The 19042-nt window shown below is 35.3% G+C and overlaps 1 protein-coding gene across 1 annotated transcript in view; it reads left to right on the top strand.

Annotated features, from left to right (window-relative positions):
- Window positions 1-19042, top strand: part of ITPRID1 (ITPR interacting domain containing 1) — an 89350-nt gene that overhangs the window by 28065 nt on the left and 42243 nt on the right. The window contains exon 8 of the mRNA XM_055589370.1: window positions 3611-3668. Coding sequence (XP_055445345.1) covers window positions 3611-3668 — 58 coding nt within the window. The remainder of the gene's footprint in view (window positions 1-3610; window positions 3669-19042) is intronic.

Below are 19042 nucleotides of genomic sequence, written 5' to 3'. Positions count from 1 at the left end.
AAAACTTATTTAACTACCAAGCTAATAGTTAAATTACTATAAAGAAAATCAAGACAGTCTGCAAGTCGTTAGTCAGTCTGCTGCCTATTTCGTGGGATCTAAATGGGAAATTTCACCAAACTCCAGCCTCTTGACAAGCTCCATTAGACTCTACTGTCCCCCTCCTAAGTTTCTTCTGCTTCAGACTAGGTTGACTTAGAAAGAAACAAAATTCACTGTATGTCATCTAGTGTGAGAGTACAGGCAGAAATGAATACCATCATAGTAAACGTAAAGAATTAAGAATAGAATGTTAGGCCCTGCAGCACATAATTTCAAATATTCATTTATGACAATTATGACAATTACTCAAGGAAAAGATATATATATATAGACACAGATATAGATATAAGTATATATAGGTATGGGAAGGGAGAACACACTAGGACACTAACAAAAGCCTAAATTAAAAAAACACACATTTTTTTGGTACATAGTGAGAATTTGGTAAACATTTGTAAAAGAGTAAAATTAATATTAGAAGTATTTGGTAATATTAATTTAGTCTATGAGTGGCTTCTGTATAAAGACAGAATATCATGTTGAACTTTGAAGTCAACCTTGTTTTTGATATTTCTTTAATATTTACCCAGATTTGTGTAAAAGGGTGTATGTATATGTAAAGCAGAGAGATCCTTCAAAATGATATTAAAAAACTCACTATTTGAATTTTGTTTTCTTAAAAAATATATTTAAAATACTACATCTTCATCACACAGACTGGGAAAAAAATATTTGTTTCACTCAATAGTATATCATTAAATGAAGCTTGGGTAGATCGTAGCTTAAACAGGAGCTAATGCCAGATTAATAGTCATTTTCAATGGCAAATTAAAAAAATCTAATTATGAAAAATGTGTGCAAAATTGGCAGATTGTCATGGCATTTAAAACATGAGCCAATGTACTTATATATCTACCTATCAGAATTTCAACTCTGATTAGCCAACTTGCCTCCAGATCAATTGATGTTTTCATTAAAGTACTACAAGAGACTGAATATGGCAATATTTGGCCACTTCTCAAAATTATGATTCCAATAAAGTTGTATGTAGATAATTTTAATGCAAAAATCAATATATTTTTGTGTTTAATTTTACCTAAACTAAGTCTGTTCCTTTCTTTTTTAATTCCCAAATATATGAAGATAATTTAATACTTATGAAACTTCTTTAATTGTAAACTCTCTTAGGGTGCTTCTTTGTATCTGCAATATAACATCTTTAACCTTCCCTCTTGCTTATATACAAAGATCCTTCTCTCTGGAACTCAAGTGAGAATGGTACCCATATTATTAAATAATGCCAGTCAGCATCTTGTTTAGATGAGAAATGTTTCCAAAGTAATCATCATTTCTTTGTTTTATTTTTTAAATGTATTAGTAAGTTTGGCCCAGGTGGAATGACCCAGGAATATACCTGGTTTCCACTTGAAGTTATTGGGACTTTTTTTGTTGTTGTTCTTTTATTTAATAGATGAAAATCCCATGGATGAAGGAGCCTGGTAGGCTGCAGTCCATGGGGTTGCTGAGGGTCGGACACGACTTGAGCGACTTCACTTTCACTTTTCACTTTCATGCACTGGAGAAGGAAATGGCAACCCACTCCAGTGTTCTTGCCTGGAGAATCCCAGGGACAGGGGAGCCTGGTGGGCTGCCGTCTCTGGGGTCACACAGAGTTGGACATGACTGAAGCGACTTAGCAGCAGCAGCAGCAGTAGATACTTTACATTGCACTAAGTAGATTTTTCTCCAGGGTAATGCTCACAGCAAAACATTTTCTTATTATACTGAAAAGTGTACATGGTATACACTGGTTTGAGTTACAAAACCAATTAAAATAGTGTTAAGAAGTATGTCTACTCAATTACAAGTGTAAAGTAACTTCTCTGCAAAAAAGATACGAAAGATTAAAACAGAAGGAATAAATATTTCTTCTTATATTGCGGAGCCATTTTCTCATGTCCTGTTTATTCGTGGGTTAAAGGTAATTTTTGGCCATGTGTACCACAATGTTTAAAATGTTCATATCATTTGATTCAGCCCTCAATATTCATAAATCAATCCCATATAAATAAAATGAAATGTAGAAATAGATTTTATCTGCTAAGTCATGTTGAACTGTTTTGCGACCCCATGGACTGTCCCCCACCAGTCTCCTCTGTCCATGGGATTTTCCAGGCAAGAATATTGGAGTGTGTTGCTATTTCCTTCTCCAAGGGATCTTCCAGACCCAGGGATTGAACCCGTGGCTTTTTTGTCTCTGCATTAGCAGGTGGATTAGATTTAGGTACAAGGATACTCATCTCAGCAGCATTTCTGTTTGCAAAACCCAGAAAACATTCCATCATTAAGAGAAACATTGAGTAAATCAATGTACCTCAAAATATAGCCTATTGTGTACTCATTAAAGGTGGTATTTTCAAAGAAATTTTACAATATGAGGGGAAAAGGTCCTTCCAAATTTTGAATGAAAAAATTTGAGTACATTACTCTATCCAGAATAAATGTATTAAAAGAAAGCCTGCAAAGACACACTCCAAAATATTAACACTAACCATTTTTTTTACCTTCTTTGACTTTTTATATTTATCAAGTTTCAGTAGTGAGCTGTTATTTTTAAAGAAATATTTATTATTTAGTTTTAGCAATGATTTATTCTCATAAAAGAGTAGTATTCATTAATTTCTAAAAAGAATTTTTAAAATAAATTCAACCCTGTTAATTTGGAAATCAGATTTTCTTTTAGCTTTCTAAGATTTACATAGCAACTGAGTTATGAATTTCCTAAATTGCTCTCCACAAATTTACCAAGTTGTAAATAAATCCCTTAGAGAGCTAAAATTAAATATGGGAAATAACTTGCTTTCTCCAAATATAGTTAATGCTCTTTAGGAGCAAAAAAAAAAAAAAAAAAGGCTTCCTAGGTTAATAGTAATAATATTATGTAAGTTTAGCTCAAATGTCACATCTCCAGGCAGGGTCTCTATTCCTCCCACCCAGACATAATCTTTCCCTCCCCCTCCCCTTCTTTTTTCTTTTGAATAAAGCTTTAAAATTGTATTGACATAAGAGACTTGATTGAATGGAGTAATGGGTTCTATAGCTGTCAATGTGAAAACATTGTAAACATGCAAGTGCTCTCCAAATTGATTTGAACATTCATCCTAATCCCAATTATTTATTTCTTTTATAACCTTTGGCCAAGCATGAAGGACCTTATTTTCCTGGCCAGGGATGGAACCCACACCTCCTGCAGTGGAAGTGCTGCATCTTAACTGCTGGACCACCTGGGAGGCCCCTCTTTCCCTCATCTTATCTCCCTTAGCTCTTTGAATCTTTGATATGAGTGCCTTGTACATGTCACTTGCCTGCAACAGCCTGTTAGCTTTTTGAAGTCAGATATTATGTTTAATCCTCTTAGTAGGAACCAGTCAATATTCATTATATGTTGATTAAACAAATTAAGTGAATTTATTATGAAAGCATTTCTCTTTTTTTTATTTTATTTTATTTTTAAACTTTACATAATTGTAAGCATTTCTAATAAGATTGATATATTTTGGTGTCTCAGGTCCAGAGCTTTGAAGAAGAGACCAGCAATCCTGTCGACATGACTTCAGAAACTGTAGGTAAGACTTCATCAAGGTGTACAATTTCATCTTTCAGAAAGAAAATGTAATGAACTAGTACTCAACTTTCTTAATATGTAGAGCTTATTTAGGAGCTTATTTAGGAGATGCGACACCTACTATTACTACTACTTGTACCTACTACTATTAAACGCCTACTAGCAATGCGTATGTACATGTAAATTTCAAAATAATTACTACAGAAATGTTCAATATTCCTGGGGCTGATATAGTTTGTGTCCTATCTAACAAAAACTCTATATGACCTGAATAGGCTAGTGGAATGGATTTCACACAGAACTGGGACTGAGTGAATGCGTTCTTACTCCTACTGACAGTTGCTTGCTGTTGCACAAGTCACACCAATTTCAGTTCAGTTCAGTTCATTTCAGTCACTCAGTCGTATCTGACTCTTTGCAACCCCGTGAATCGCAGCACGCCAGTCCTCCCTGTCCATCACCAACTCCCAGAGTTCACCCAAACTCATGTCCATTGAGTCGGTGATGTCATCCAGACATCTCATCCTCTGTCATCCCCTTCTCTTGCCCCCAATCCCTCCCAGCATCAGGGTGTTTTCCAATGAGTCAACTCTTAGTGGACCTTAGTTTTTCCATCTGTGATAAAGAAAGAAGTGTAGATAATTTTTAAGTTCTCTGCTGGCACTTATAATCTAAATTAAGTGATCCTATAAACGTCATATTAAACTCTCAATGGAAACAAGTTGCCTAGATGTAACTTTCCAAGTCATCTCTTGGATTGATGTTATATCATCCCAGACAACAGAGAAGGAAGTCTTTCTCTACTGCTGGGTCTTATGCTGCCATTCAGCCATCACTATGATTCAGCATTTCCATGATCCTATAACAGAGCTAAAAGTAGACAGGGTTTAGTGAAGCAAAATAAAGCAGATGAAGCTCGTGTGTTTCCTGGAAGAAAATATGCAAATTTTAAATTTAATTTAGTGTGGTGTCAAACACATATTTTTCATTACAAAGTGTATGTATGGGCCTCATTTTGCTAAATGCTGTTTAGAAATTATGCATTAGTAATTATAGGGTCCTGCTGATTACATAAATTGTTATCCTGCTCTTCAAAGTAATTACCACCTAACCTACATTGAGGTTTATAAGACAGAAATAAGCATCTGTTTTCCATCTAATTGAATGATTCTCAATGAAGCTGGAGGTCCCCTTGCTGATAAGAACTGCCTTCCTTTGACATTCAATTAAGAGGTCTGCTGATATCACGTAATTCACCTCAGTCATTCTGAAAAATGATTCAGAAAGTTAGGCAAAAGTGCTAATCTACATTTAATCTCAGATTCAGAGAGCAAATTAAGATGGGTGAAGGTTAACCTAATGGAGAAAATATGAATTCTAGTAAAGCAAATGTGATTTTATTACTTTCAAAACCACTGTTGTTAACCCAAGAAAAATAGGACTGAGAAGAAATAAGTAAAACTAGCTTGATTAATGGGGAAAGGGGAAACTATTACTTTGATATATATATATATATATATATATATATATATATATGAATGGATTATATGTACATAAATTGTATATGCACATATTATATATATATATATATTTGCACATATGAAATAATGAACATTGACACAAAGTTCAAAAGATGACTTTACACAAAAGATGAAGGCACATGGACTGTTTGACCAATAGGATGTGGAAGAAGTGGTGCTGTGCCTCTTCCAAACATATCCTTTAACCCATCCTACTGACTCCTGGCTCTTGAGATACCTGCTCTTGGAACATTTCTTCTGAGAACCTGATCCTCATACTGTGTGAAAAGTGCAACACATGGGTGTGCCACATGTGTGACCACTTTGAATGAGTATCCCTGTGAATACACCATCCTTGTTACCCAGTCCAGTCAGACTTTCAAATGGCTCCAGCCCAGATGCTATCTGACTGCAGCTGCCTGAGACAATCCAAGTAACAAATGCATAGCTGAGCTGAAGCAGCCCATGGAACCGTGAAAGTAATAATAAATTGTAGTTTTAAGCCACATGTGTGAAAGTGAAAGTGTTTGTCCCTCAGTTGTGACCGACTCTTTGTGACCCCTTGGATTGTAGCTCACCAGGCTCCTCTGTCCATGGAATTCCCCAGGCAAGAATACTGGAGTGGGTTGCCATTTCCTTCTCGAGGGGGTCTTCCTAACCCAGGGACTGAATCTGGGGCTCCCGCATTGCAGACAGATTCTTTACTGTCTGAGCCAACAGGGAAGCAACAATAAATTGTAGTTTTAAGCCACACAGATACACACAAATAGACAAAGGCGTGTAACGAACTCTTGAAACACCTTTAACACTTAGTTTTAAGATATTTTATACTTCATCTACTCATGTACAATGCTCTAAACACTAGCATAAAAAGTGTATTTAAGCATTTCCCTAAATAAATGAGCAAAATTTCTTCTGATGAAAGGTTAGGACCCAAGGCCACAAATGCACCATCCTCCCTTTGTCATTGAAAAATTATCGCCGGAATGACAAAGAATATAAATATAAGAAGGAAACAAGTAACCGTGTGATTAGAAAATTGACAACAAAATCAATCATTCATATTCTAGAATCCTTGAAGAGTTTGTTTGAGATATATTGTGAGTGAAGTTGCAGACAAATCTATAATAGGAGCTCACCTAGGTTTTAAAGAGTTAAGTGTACATGTTATGGTCATAATTTTCAAAAGAATCTAAGTTAATTCTCAAATTAGGCAAAATATACCTTTCCTGTCACTTTTTAATACCAGCAAACACAGAAAAAGTACCACAATATCTAGTAATTCACAATTACAGGCTATTTCAAGAAATGCCCACAAATGAAAGAATGACTACAAAGAATCATTAAGAATCCTCAGAAATGAATATCCTCAGTGAGATGTATGAAGACACTGCTTCTATGTACGAGAACAACCTCTAGTAAGTAACCAATCCTTTCAGGTAAAATACACAGTGTCTGATTCTGTTTTTGATAATGACTAAGAGATCAAATTGCCAACATCTGCTGGATCATGGGAAAAACAAGAGAGTTCCAGAAAAACATCTATTTCTGCTTTATTGACTATGCCAAAGCCTTTGACTGTGTGGATCACAAGAAACTGTGGAAAATTCTGAAAGAGATGGGAATACCAGACCACCTGACCTGCCTCTTGAGAAACCTATATGCAGGTCAGGAAGCAACAGTTAGAACTGGACAAGGAACAACAGACTCATTCCAAATAGGAAAAGGAATACATCAAGGCTATATATTGTCACCTTGCTTATTTAACTTCTATTCAGAGTACATCATGAGAAATGCTGGGCTGGAAGAAGCACAAGCTGGAATCAAGACTGCCCAGAGAAATATCAATAACCTCAGATATGCAGATGACACCACCCTTATGGCAGAAAGTGAAGAGGAACTAAAAAGCCTCTTGATGAAAGTGAAAGAGGAGAGTGAAAAAGTTGGCTTAAAGCTCAACATTCAGAAAATGAAGATCATGGCATCTGGTCCCATCACTTCATGGGAAATAGATGGGGAAACAGTGGAAACAGTGTCAAACTTTGTTTTTTTGGGCTCCAAAATCACTGCAGATGGTGATTGCAGCCATGAAATTAAAAGACATTTACTCCTTGGAAGGAAAGTTATGACCAACCTAGATAGCATATTCAAAAGCAGAGACATTACTTTGCCAACAAAGGTCCATCTAGTCAAGGCTATGGCTTTTCCAGTGGTCATGTATGGATGTGAGAGTTGGACTGTGAAGAAAGCTGAGTGCCAAAGAATTGATGCTTTTGAACTGTGGTGTTGGAGAAGACTCTTGAGGAGTCTCTTGGACTGCAAGGAGATCCAACCAGTCCATCCTGAGGGAGATCAGTCCTGGGTGTTCACTGGAAGGACTGATGCTGAAGCTGAAACTCCAATACTTTGGCCACCTGATGCGAAGAGTTGACTCATTGGAAAAGACCCTGATGCTGGGAGGGATTGGGGGCAGGAGGAGAAGGGGACAACAGAGGATGAGATGGCTGGATGGCATCACCGACTTGATGGACGTGAGTTTGAGTCAACTCCGGGAGTTGGTGATGGACAGGGAGGCCTGGCGTGCAGTGATTCATGGGATCGCAAAGAGTCGGACACGACTGAGTGACTGAACTGAACTGAAGTAACCCCCAATGGCCAACCCTCCCACAGATAACTCTGAATTCTCAACAAAGCAACCTAAAGTCACTAGAGAGTGACCAAAAGCAGGCAGACTGTGCAGAAAGCTTCAACACTTGGGATAAAAGAATGCCACTGAGTGAATTTCCTGTTTTGTTTTAAGTCACTTAGCCTAAAGCAAGAGCTAATTTACACCACTCTAAAAATTTTTATAGAAATTATCAGTCTTACTAGCTAGAAAAATCAGAAGACGGAGTTTAGGGCAATAACAAAAGCTGGAAAGTGAGGGGAGAAATCCCAGAAAAGAGAGAGTCTAGAGGACAATCTTCAGAGTCCGAGTATGAAATCTACTCACATTGCTAGTCAAACTAAACATGCGTGAAGAAGCCTTTAAGAATCTCAGCTAAAGCTAAAAGAGTGAAATGACATTTCCAATTGGACTTTGATTCCAGCCAGTTTTCCTGACTGCTAAAACATCATATCATTTACAATGTCTGGGTACAATAAAAAAATTACCGGAAAATAGAAGAAAAAAATAAGAAAATATAACTTAGGCTGAAGAAATGGCAATTAATGGAGATAAACTGTGAGAAAACCAAGATGTTGGAATCAGCAGAAGAAGTATCTTAAAGAGCTTATTCTAATCATGCTGAAGGATGGAAAGAAAAAATATGCTCACAATTAATGAAACAAGAAAATCTAAAAAGCAAAATAGAAATTATAATAAAAATGAAATGGAAATCCTGTAAGTGAAAATCTATATTTTCTGAAATACAAAACTTACTGCATGGGCTTAACAGCTGATGAGCTTTATTTTAAATGAGAAAATAAAGACTTGGGAACTTGATTCCAATAGAAAGTATCCAATAAACTGAAGAACAGGAGAAAAAAGACATTAAAAATCACATGAAAAAAATTATCTGAGTCTTAGGAGCCTGTGGGACAACATCAAAAGCTCAAATATACAAGAAATTGCAGTCAGAGAAGGAGAGAATGGAGAGAACTGGGCAGGAATAAAATCTAAAGAAGTAATTATGGAAAATTTCCCAAATTCACTCAAAGATTCACATTTACAGACTCAAGAAGTTCAGCAATTCCCATGTATGAAAAGTACACAGAAAACTATTCTTAGTGTCAAAATTATAATGAGAAAATATTCAAACAGGGACATTAAAAATTACATGGTGTATATAGGGAATAAAATTTGAGTGACTGAAAACTTTTCATTAGAAATGATGGAGACCAGCAGGAAGTAACTGTCAACCAGATTCTGTATGCAGCAAAAATGTCCTTCAGGAAGGAAAATAAAGATAAAAGAAATTTTAGAAAAAAGAAAGCTAACATTATCAGCATAACTGTACTGTAAACAATGCTAAAGGAAGCGCTTCAGACTAATGATAGACAGTGAACTGTAATGTTAATACCAAACACCAACATGATACCTATGACAATTTTAGCTTGGAGTATGGGGAGGCTGGTAAATGGATCAATACAGCTCAGAGTTTTTACATCTTATGTGAAATAGTACGATATTAAATTTAAGTACGCTGTGAGGTTATAAAACAACCATTTAAAAAATATAGTTAAAGCAAAATGCTAATAGAAAAATTAAAATATAACTCAAAAAATACAATGAAGACAGTAGGTGACAGATTGAATGCTAGAAAAAAAATAGCTGAATAAAAAGTAGGAGACATGTGTGAGAAATTGTTTAAGAATAAAGTGGAAAAATGGAATGGATATAATAAACAAAATGTCAAGGAAGACAGATCCAAGGAGTGTATTATATAGACGTAACAGGTGGTTAGAACTGGACTCGCCCCGTCTTAGTTTTGACTGAGGTTCTAAAAAAGATAGATATCAGATACAAAGTCAGTATGTGACAAATTTGTACCCGAAACTTTTCTAAGGAAATTGTAGGGCCCAGTTACACAGCTCGTGAACCCATCGTGTATTTTAAGAGGGGCCAAGTCACAGAGAGAGAGAAGACTGCTGAAGATACTTCACTGGGGAGCAGTAAGGCCCTGCTCTGTGTCCCTCCATCATTTGGAGGAGGACTGGAGATGCTACTCTGAGCACCAAGCAGCAAGAGACCCCTGAAGGAGACCACTCACAGAGCACTTCATTGAATTTAAGGAAGACAGTCACAGTGTGACGGGTACTCTCCTGGGTATTTCACGTGCATTCTCAAAATAAGCACTGAGTTGGGCATTATTACTACTTCTAATTATTAGACGAAGAAACTGTAAGACAGAAATGTTAAGTATCTTTCCATAGCCCCGTAGTAAAAAGGGGTTCCAGGTTTCAGGTCAGCTAGTACCAGAATCTGTACTCTTAAATACTGTACCATACAACTTTGAAATGACCCCTCTGCGGTTGGAGGACACATGGTTGGTGCATGAGAGTAATAACAACAGGCTTAAAATGGACTGTGACTCGAGTCTGAAAGCTGCTCAAGAACCAGTCAAGAAGACAAGAGAAGAGTTGACCAGAATATTTCCTCAATTTCAAGATGAACAAGTTTTCATTAAAATCAAGATATATTTTACAATTGATGGCAGGTCATAATTTAATTGGCAGATGGCTGTTTTTCTTTTTGAGGAGTATACAAATAATAGAAGTCTTAAAATTGATACCGTTTGGTGGCAATGGGTCTAGAGAAAAGTAAATGCCACCGGACCAAACTACAGACTGCAGTGAATCGTGTTTACACGGCCATAACAGGATAAACGCTGTGGATTCGTTTTCAGCTTTGAGAATCAACAAATAGGCAAACACGGAGGCTTAATTCTGGCACTGTTGGAAATATCAAACTGAACATTTTAAAGGTAGAATTATATCTGTTGGGAAGTGGTCAATGAAAAGTCTGAAGACAAGGTGCAGGAAAGAATACGGACTTTCCTCCAAAAAGAAAACAGATGGCACCTAACCTAGGTGACTGAGAAGTGGTTTCTATAAACATATGAGCAAGCTTAAAACCAACAATGAATGGTGCCAATTCTAGGTTTAGAAATTTTAGGGAGAAATTACCACTGTCAGGACTACAAGGGCAGGGGAAGGAGTAGTGATGACTAAAACCTAGGATGAAGAGTTACACAGAAAGCTGTGGCTTTTTTTAAAGGGAGGCAACCAAACTATGGGTGACCCAGGAGGGAGGCAGGAGGAAAAACAAACACTCCAAACTCCTTCCCTTGCCGTTCTTCCATCTCCAGGACCAAACTCAAGATGATACCAGGTATCAAGGAAGCTCATTGATTCAGTCCATATGGGACCCATAGAGTAGGGTGGAAAAGAAAAGATACTAGATCTGGGGAAGCAAATAGAAGACATTAAGCACAGTGCACCAATGTCTTTACCTTAAATAGAAATCTGGCAAGATACTGAATAAAGCTCATAGACTGAGCAAGGAAAGTTTAGATAGGTGATAGGCAGATAGATAGATACATACATATGTAAGGACAAAGGGAGTGGAGTAGCAGTGTAAATTAGCTAAACTTTATTGTTTATAGTGGAATCAGAAGGACTTGGATTCATATTCTACCTATTTCCCTGCTTAAAATGGCTAACCTAAAGCAAGTCAGTCCAACTCCATGCTTCAATTTCCTTAAAAGCAAACTAATAGCAATATAATTTATAGAGGTGTCGTGAAGATCAAATGAGTTAATCCACGTGAGGGAATTGGAATATGTTAAGCACTCAACAATATGTTATTGAAAATGAGTCAAAAATAGAGATGAAGTATATTATTTAGAAAGAAACTATATAACAAGAAGAATCACACATAGAAAGTGTTAAAAGCAATTAAACTTTGGGGAATTTCATTACATGGTTCTTAGTACTATCTGATTTTTTTTAATGTGTAAGTCATGTATGCACGCTTAGTTGCTCAGCTGTGTCTGACTCTTTGTGACCCCATGGATTGCAGCCTGCTAGGTTCCTCTGGTCCATGGCGATTCTCCAGGCAAGAATACTGGAGTGAGTTGCCATGCCTTCCTCCAGGGGATCTTCCCAACACAGGGATCAAACACAGGTCTCCCACATTGCAGGCAGACTCTTTACCATCTGAGCCACCAGGGAAGCCCAAGAATACTGGAATGGGTAGCCTATCCCTTCTCCAGGGGATCTTCCCAACCGAGGAATCAAACTGGGGTCTCCTGCATTACAGGTGCATTCTTTATCAGTTGAACTACCAGGGAAGCCAATGTATAAGTCATTCTTTGATTTAAATAAGCCAAGTACACAAATGAAATGAGAACACCTAAATATCACAGTGAAATGTGTGAAGTACAAAGATAAGCTGGGGAAGGGTTTATCCACAAATTCTCAGACAGAAAAATACAGATTACTTACAAAGTAAAAAATTTCTGTGACATTAGCACATTAAATGATAGATAGTAATAAACTACCATACATTTAATTTAGAAGCTGAACAATGTGAACCTATTTTTTATACCCATTCATATGTTTTCCATGTGCAAGGGCAACATAAAGTCATTTTCAAAGGAGGGTTTCCCTTCTAGGACAATGTTCTAACTGATTAAGATGTTACTCAAAACAATATACTCTAGAATAATTCACATAGAGTATGGAAAAAATGAACTCAAAACCAACTAAACATACCGAGTTTAATTATTGTTAAATTTTTGGAAAGACAAAAATTACAAAGTAACTTGGGATAAAAATAAAATCTACAATAATGTTTAGCTTAAATCCTATTTTGATTACAACAAACTACTGGGAAAGGTTGAAAATAGGATAAAAGAGAAATAAAGACAAATGCTATCAAGGTTATAATATTAAAATCTAATAAAGTATACTTCAAAATAAGAAAGAATTAAAAAGAGGACTTTAAAAACTAACCAAAATTATAAACCTCATTTAAGATTTAACAGTAATGAATCATTACATATCAAATAATTAACATATAATATATAAAGACTGATTTTATGAATTTGTGAGAAGCCCCTACAAATCATTTAGAACAACAATAAAATCATAGATTAATAAGGGAAGGAAATAAATAGGACATTAAGGGCAGAAATATACAAGCTCCATTAAAATGGTAAAATATGATCAATGTCTCTTATAACTAAAGAAATACAAATTTAATCAATAATGATAACATATGTTTTTTACCTGTCATATTAGCAAATCTTAATATTTAAAGATTTGTTGGGTTTCCCAGGTAGCTCATTTGTAAAGAATCTGCCTGCCAATGCAGGAGATGCGAGTACGATCCCTGAGCCAAGAAAATCCCCTGGAGAAGGAAATGGCAATCCACTCCAGTATTCTTGCCTGGAGAATCCCATAGACACGGGCTACAGTGCATGGAGTTGCAAAAGAGTTGGATATGACTTAGCAACTAAACAAAACAACAACAAATATTTATCAATGCCTAATGATAGTAAAAATTTAAAACAAACACTCAATGTTGGTTGAAAGTTAAATTGTCATTAGTTAGAGTATAATCTGTTCATGTTGCAGTTTTAAACGTATGTAACTTTTGGTGATGGACAGGGAGGCCTGGCGTGCTGCGATTCATGGGGTCGCAAAGAGTCGGAAACGACTGAGCAACTGAACTGAACTGAACTTTCATGTGACTATTATAGTTCTGAAGCTTGACCTACCAATAGACTCAAATGTACACACAAGGATTTTTACTATAAGACTGTTCATAAGAACAAATAACTAGAGGCAGCCTAAGTGCAGAAAATACGTTTGCGTTAAATAATTATTGTACATCCTTTTGTTAAAATCTGTTCAGATAGTGTTTTATTTAATGAGGCATGTGTTTATGTGCTGATACAGAGAGGTCTCTGAGATATACAGTTGTTAAAGGAGCGGGGGAGATATGTGCAAAAGAGTCTGTATAAATACTTCTTTGTATTAAGACAATGTCTATTTCTATTGAGGGAGCAGAGCATGTGCAGGATGCTTCTGGAAGAATGTGTGAGGGACTACTAATGGCAGTACCTTACCAGAAGGAAAACTAACATGTTTTAAATTAATTGGCATCTTTTATTATGTTACCATGTGCATATGTTATTTTCATAACACTACTTAGCAAAAGAACTCTGCCACACTATAGGAAATTGACACAATAAAAATGGGAGATTTTGTTACAAAAATTATATATATTAAGGTATACAGCATGATAATTTGATGCACATGTACATGTGAAATAATTCCTATAGTCAAGCTAATTAACATATCATCTCTTCACATAATTAACTTTGTGTGGATGTGTGTGTGTACTAAATGAACCTGAAATCTCTTTTAGCAAATTTCTAATATTCAATATAGTATTATTGATGATAGTCATCAGGCTGTACCTTACATCTCTAGACTTACTCCTCCAGCACAATTGCAGTTTTGTACATTTTGAGCAACATCTTCACTCAAATTGAGAGATTTTAATATTCTCATCTTTTAAGGTCAAGCATGAAATAAAATATGATGAAAAATATATTAACATTATAATTTATAATAAGCACTTAATAGCAAAATATTTAATTAAATGTTCTTTGCCAATGTTCTTGGAATATTTATTAAGCTATCTAACAAATAGTTATATATTTGTTAGATATCTATAGGGGCTTCTCTTGTAGCTCAGTCGGTAAAGAACCTGCCTGAAATGCAAGAGACCTGGGTTTGATTCCTGGGTCGGGAAGGTCCTCTGGAGAAAGAAGTGGCAACCCACTTCAGCATTCTTGCCTGGAGAATCCCATGAACAGAGGAGCCTGGCAGACTACAGTCCATGGAGTCGCAGGAGTCGGACACAGCCTAGCGACTAAACCACCACCAGCATCTATAAATCATATGCCAAGATTATTTCATTGATATCGTATATACACACATACTCACAAATAATGTATAGACCACTGCCATAGATATAAATGCAGTAATGTTTGATTCAATAATTAAAGTATAAGTGACACTTTTCTCCTCCAAACAAACAAAATTCCAGATCCAAGACTTGGGAACTGAGTCCTCCATCTTAAAGAAAAGTACAGAAAATGAAAAGTTAAAACTATAAATTCACATCATTTGAATAATAATGGAGAACATTTCATATAAAATTGGAGAATTGGAACAAAAGCACTGATCTGAAGCTAATTCATAGTACTATTTGCTTTCATAATCAAACAATAAAAAGCTAAAAGTAAGCATTTGTCTCAAGATATAATCACACAAACAATAAGGTAAACATATTAGAGATTAATGGACAGGTAGAAACGAGTAATGTGAGAAGCAGAAAACAAATGATTTGACAAGTGAAATCCAAGCACTAGTTTTATTTTTTTTGGAGGTGGGGGAGAAAAAAGCAACACTGTCAAAAAAAAAAAGAGAATAATGCATACAAACAAAATTAAATAATCAAAGTAAAATTAGAGGAAAGACACATGATCACTCATAAATAAACTGTGTAATATGCAAACCCTTTTCTAAATTATGAAGATACACAAGTACTACTAGTGAGACTAAAACCACAGATAATTAACAAGGATGATATTTTAGGAAAAAATATATTTATATCATTAAATTTTATACTAGTATTATTTACCAATATTTATAAATACGTACATATATATATATATATATATATATATATATATATATATATGCTATGCTAAGTCACTTCAGTCGTGTCCGACTCTGTGTAACCCCATAGACGGCAGCCCACCAGGCTCCCCCGTCCCTGGGATTCTCCAGGCAATAACACTGGAGTGGGTTGCCATTTCCTTCTCCAATGCATGAAAGTGAAAAGTGAAAAGTGAAAGTGAAGTCGCTCAGTCGTGTCCGACTCTTAGCGACCCCATGGACTGCAGCCCACCAGGCTCCTCCATCCATGGGATTTTCCATTCAAGAGTACTGAAGTGGGGTGCCATTGCCTTGTCCGATTATATATATATATATATATATATATATATATATATATATATAAAAGATCCCCTGGAGAAGGCAATGGCTACCCACTCTAGTATTCTTGCCTGGAAAATTCCATGGACAGAGGAGCCTGGTGGCCTATAGCCCATGGGGATGCAAAGAGATGGACATGACAGAGCAATTAACACTTTCACTTTTCATATATAAAATTAACAAAATAACCTAGCTACATAAATAATACAGAGAGAGAAACAAAAAAATTAAGTTTATCAAAAAGTATCTCTGAGAATGGCCATGAACTGCAATGCTATAAAAAAAATTATGTGACCAGACTCAATTTTCTGCAATTCAGATAATGCAAACATTTATAACTCTTTCCAGTTCCTTACAGATATTTTAAAAATCTGATATCAAAATATGACTAAAATAATTCACAAAATTGATAAATTTCACCTGTGAATATATATGCAAAATATTTTAATAACATAGTGATGACTTAAGTTCAATAAAATATAAAAGAATACCAATCCTTGAACAATTCTCTTTCATTCTGAGATTTCTGTAGTGTTTCAGCAGTTGAAAAACTAATATAGCTTATCATTGACTACTATAATAAATTCTGAAAATAAATGTTAGAACTTGATGAAAAAAATGTGTATGTTCATAAAATATTTCACTCTATCAACATAAATTTCAGATAGATGAAATTTAAGATAGACAGTTAAATGCAAAAAAAGAAAAGCAAATTATAAAAGTCCAGTGGTTAGGGCTCTGAGCTTCCATTGCAAGAGACACAGCTCTGACCTCTGGTTGGAGAACTAAGATCCCATATGCCTCATAACACTGCCAATAAATAAATAAATACATTTTGAAAAAATAAAAGGGTTACAAATAAATGTAGATGAATATTTATATCATTTGAAATAGAGAATGATTTTAAAAGCTTTACTTAATGGGATATTGGGATTAACATATGTACACTGTGTTCAATTGCTCCAGTCATGTCCGACTCTTTGTGACCCCACGGACTGCAGCTTGTCAGGCCCCTCTGTCCATGGGATTTTCCAGGCAAGAATATTGGAGTAAGTTGCCATGCTCTCCTTCAGGGGATTTTCCTGACCCAGGAATAGAATTTGCATCTCCTGCATTGCAGAAGGGTTCTTTACCACTGAGTCACAGGGGAAGCCCATATATACACCACTCTGTATAAAACAGATAACTAATGAGAACCTATTGTTTAACACAGGGAACTCTGCTTAATGTGTGGTGACCTAAATGGAAAGGAAATCTAAAAAAGGGTGGATATATGTATACATATAACTAAATCATTTTTTTGTACAGCAGAAACTAACAGTGTAAAGCAACTATATGCCAATAAAAATTTTAAATTAATTAATTAGAAAATTTTTTTAAGTTTTACTTAAAATACAAGAACAATTAAATTAATAATTTTTTCTACCCAAAATGAAAATCTATATGTGAAAAACATAATAAAGAATAAAAAGGTAAATGACAAGCTGGGAGTATATTTTCAACATAAAGAAAAAAGATTGTGATTTTTTACTATATAAGTATTACTACATATCAAACATCCAACAAGAATAATAATATCTTTCCATAAATTTAAAGATGGACCATCGTCAGTAATGTCACTTAGAGCATATTCCATTAACAGTTTCAAAAAAATTAATAATCTCAAAATATACAGGGAAGAAAATAACAATATATAAAAGCAATTAATTATTAAATGTCAGAGCAAAGAAATAAAAACTCTTTGCAAGGGAAGGGAAGTTTCTTAACCTAACGTTATCTGTGAAATCTTGGTAGCAAATATCGATCCTAACAAAGAAACCTTAGAAGAATTTCACTAAACCAGGAACAAAATCTGTTAACATTGCGTTTATTCAACATTGAACTAAAAGTCAAAGCAGAATGACAACACTATGAAATAAGTAGTGTATAAACTTAAAAGCTCTTCACATTTGCAGGCAAGATGACTGTCTATATAGAAATCTCAAGGGACTAGATAGATGTATTTAGAATAATAAGATTTATCAAGCTTATTGAATTCTAGAACAAAATTCAAAAATCATCCCATCCCATGCATCAGCAATAACCAAAGGAGATCATTAGAGAAAACAAAAAGAATTTCTTTCATAATTTTGACAAAAACAATAAACCTATAAAAGTGCTTTGGAATATATCTAAATGAAGACTCAGAATATTTATTAACAATTATACTTTATTACCATATTTCATAATGAAGACATAAATAAAAACAGAGTTATGCTCATGAATGGGAAAATTCAATGTCATAAATTAACTCATTACCAATTAATCTAGAAATGCAAACAGCTTCAATAAGATTTCTGATAAGGTTTTTGTAGGTAGGACTTACAAAATTGTTCTAAAGTTCATATGTACTAGTAAAGGGCAAAGAAAAGCTAAGATAATTATGAGGATCATGGAGGATGAATTTGCCCTACTAGAAATCAAGAGATTTATTACATAGGGCTTCCCTGATAGCTCAGTTGGTAAAGAATCTGCCTGCAATGCAGGAGACCCCAGTTCGATTCCTGGGTCAGGAAATCCCCTGGAGAAGGGATAGGCTACCCACTCCAGTATTCTTGGGCTTCCCTTGTGGCTCAGCTGATGAAGAATCCGCCCACAATGAGGGAGATCTGGGTTTGATCCCTGGGTTGGGAAGATCCCTTGGAGAAGGGAAAGGCTACCCACTCCAATATTCTGGCCTGGAGAATTCCATGGACTGTATAGTCCATGGGGTCACAAAGGGTCCAATACGACTGAGCGACTTTCACTTTCACAATTGTAATTGTCTCTGTGCCATTGCTAAAATAAAATGAATGACCAACAAAACAGATCAGAAACAGATCCAACCCCTATATACATGGAAACAATAAGTCAGAGAGAGCATTTCAAAATCAGTGGAGAAAGGATGAACTGAATTGACCATTCATATGGAAAAGATAGAAAATTAAACCCTTGGCTTGCCTTGGCTTGCCTCATACACAAAGATAAATCCAAAGTAGAACAAAGGTCTAAATGTGAAAGACAAAGCTTTGGTATTTACAGAAGAAAATACAGAGGGTTACATTTATGACCTCACAATAAGAAACAATTTCCTAAACAGGACACTCAAAAAGTATATACTATAGCACCCTATAAATAGAAATATTGATAATTGCTTCCTTATAATTACTAATATTGGTTCACCAAAGATAGCATAACCAAAGTTCAAAGACCAGTCATGAAGTAGAAGATATTTGCAATTTATATACAACAAAATATTCATTCCCAGATTTAATAATGT

Source organism: Bubalus kerabau, chromosome 8 (genome assembly GCF_029407905.1).
Source record: "Bubalus kerabau isolate K-KA32 ecotype Philippines breed swamp buffalo chromosome 8, PCC_UOA_SB_1v2, whole genome shotgun sequence".
Classification (NCBI taxonomy): Eukaryota; Metazoa; Chordata; class Mammalia; order Artiodactyla; family Bovidae; genus Bubalus; species Bubalus kerabau.
The sequence above is the reverse complement of the archived record's forward strand: the minus strand, read 5'-3'. Positions and strand labels throughout refer to the sequence as shown.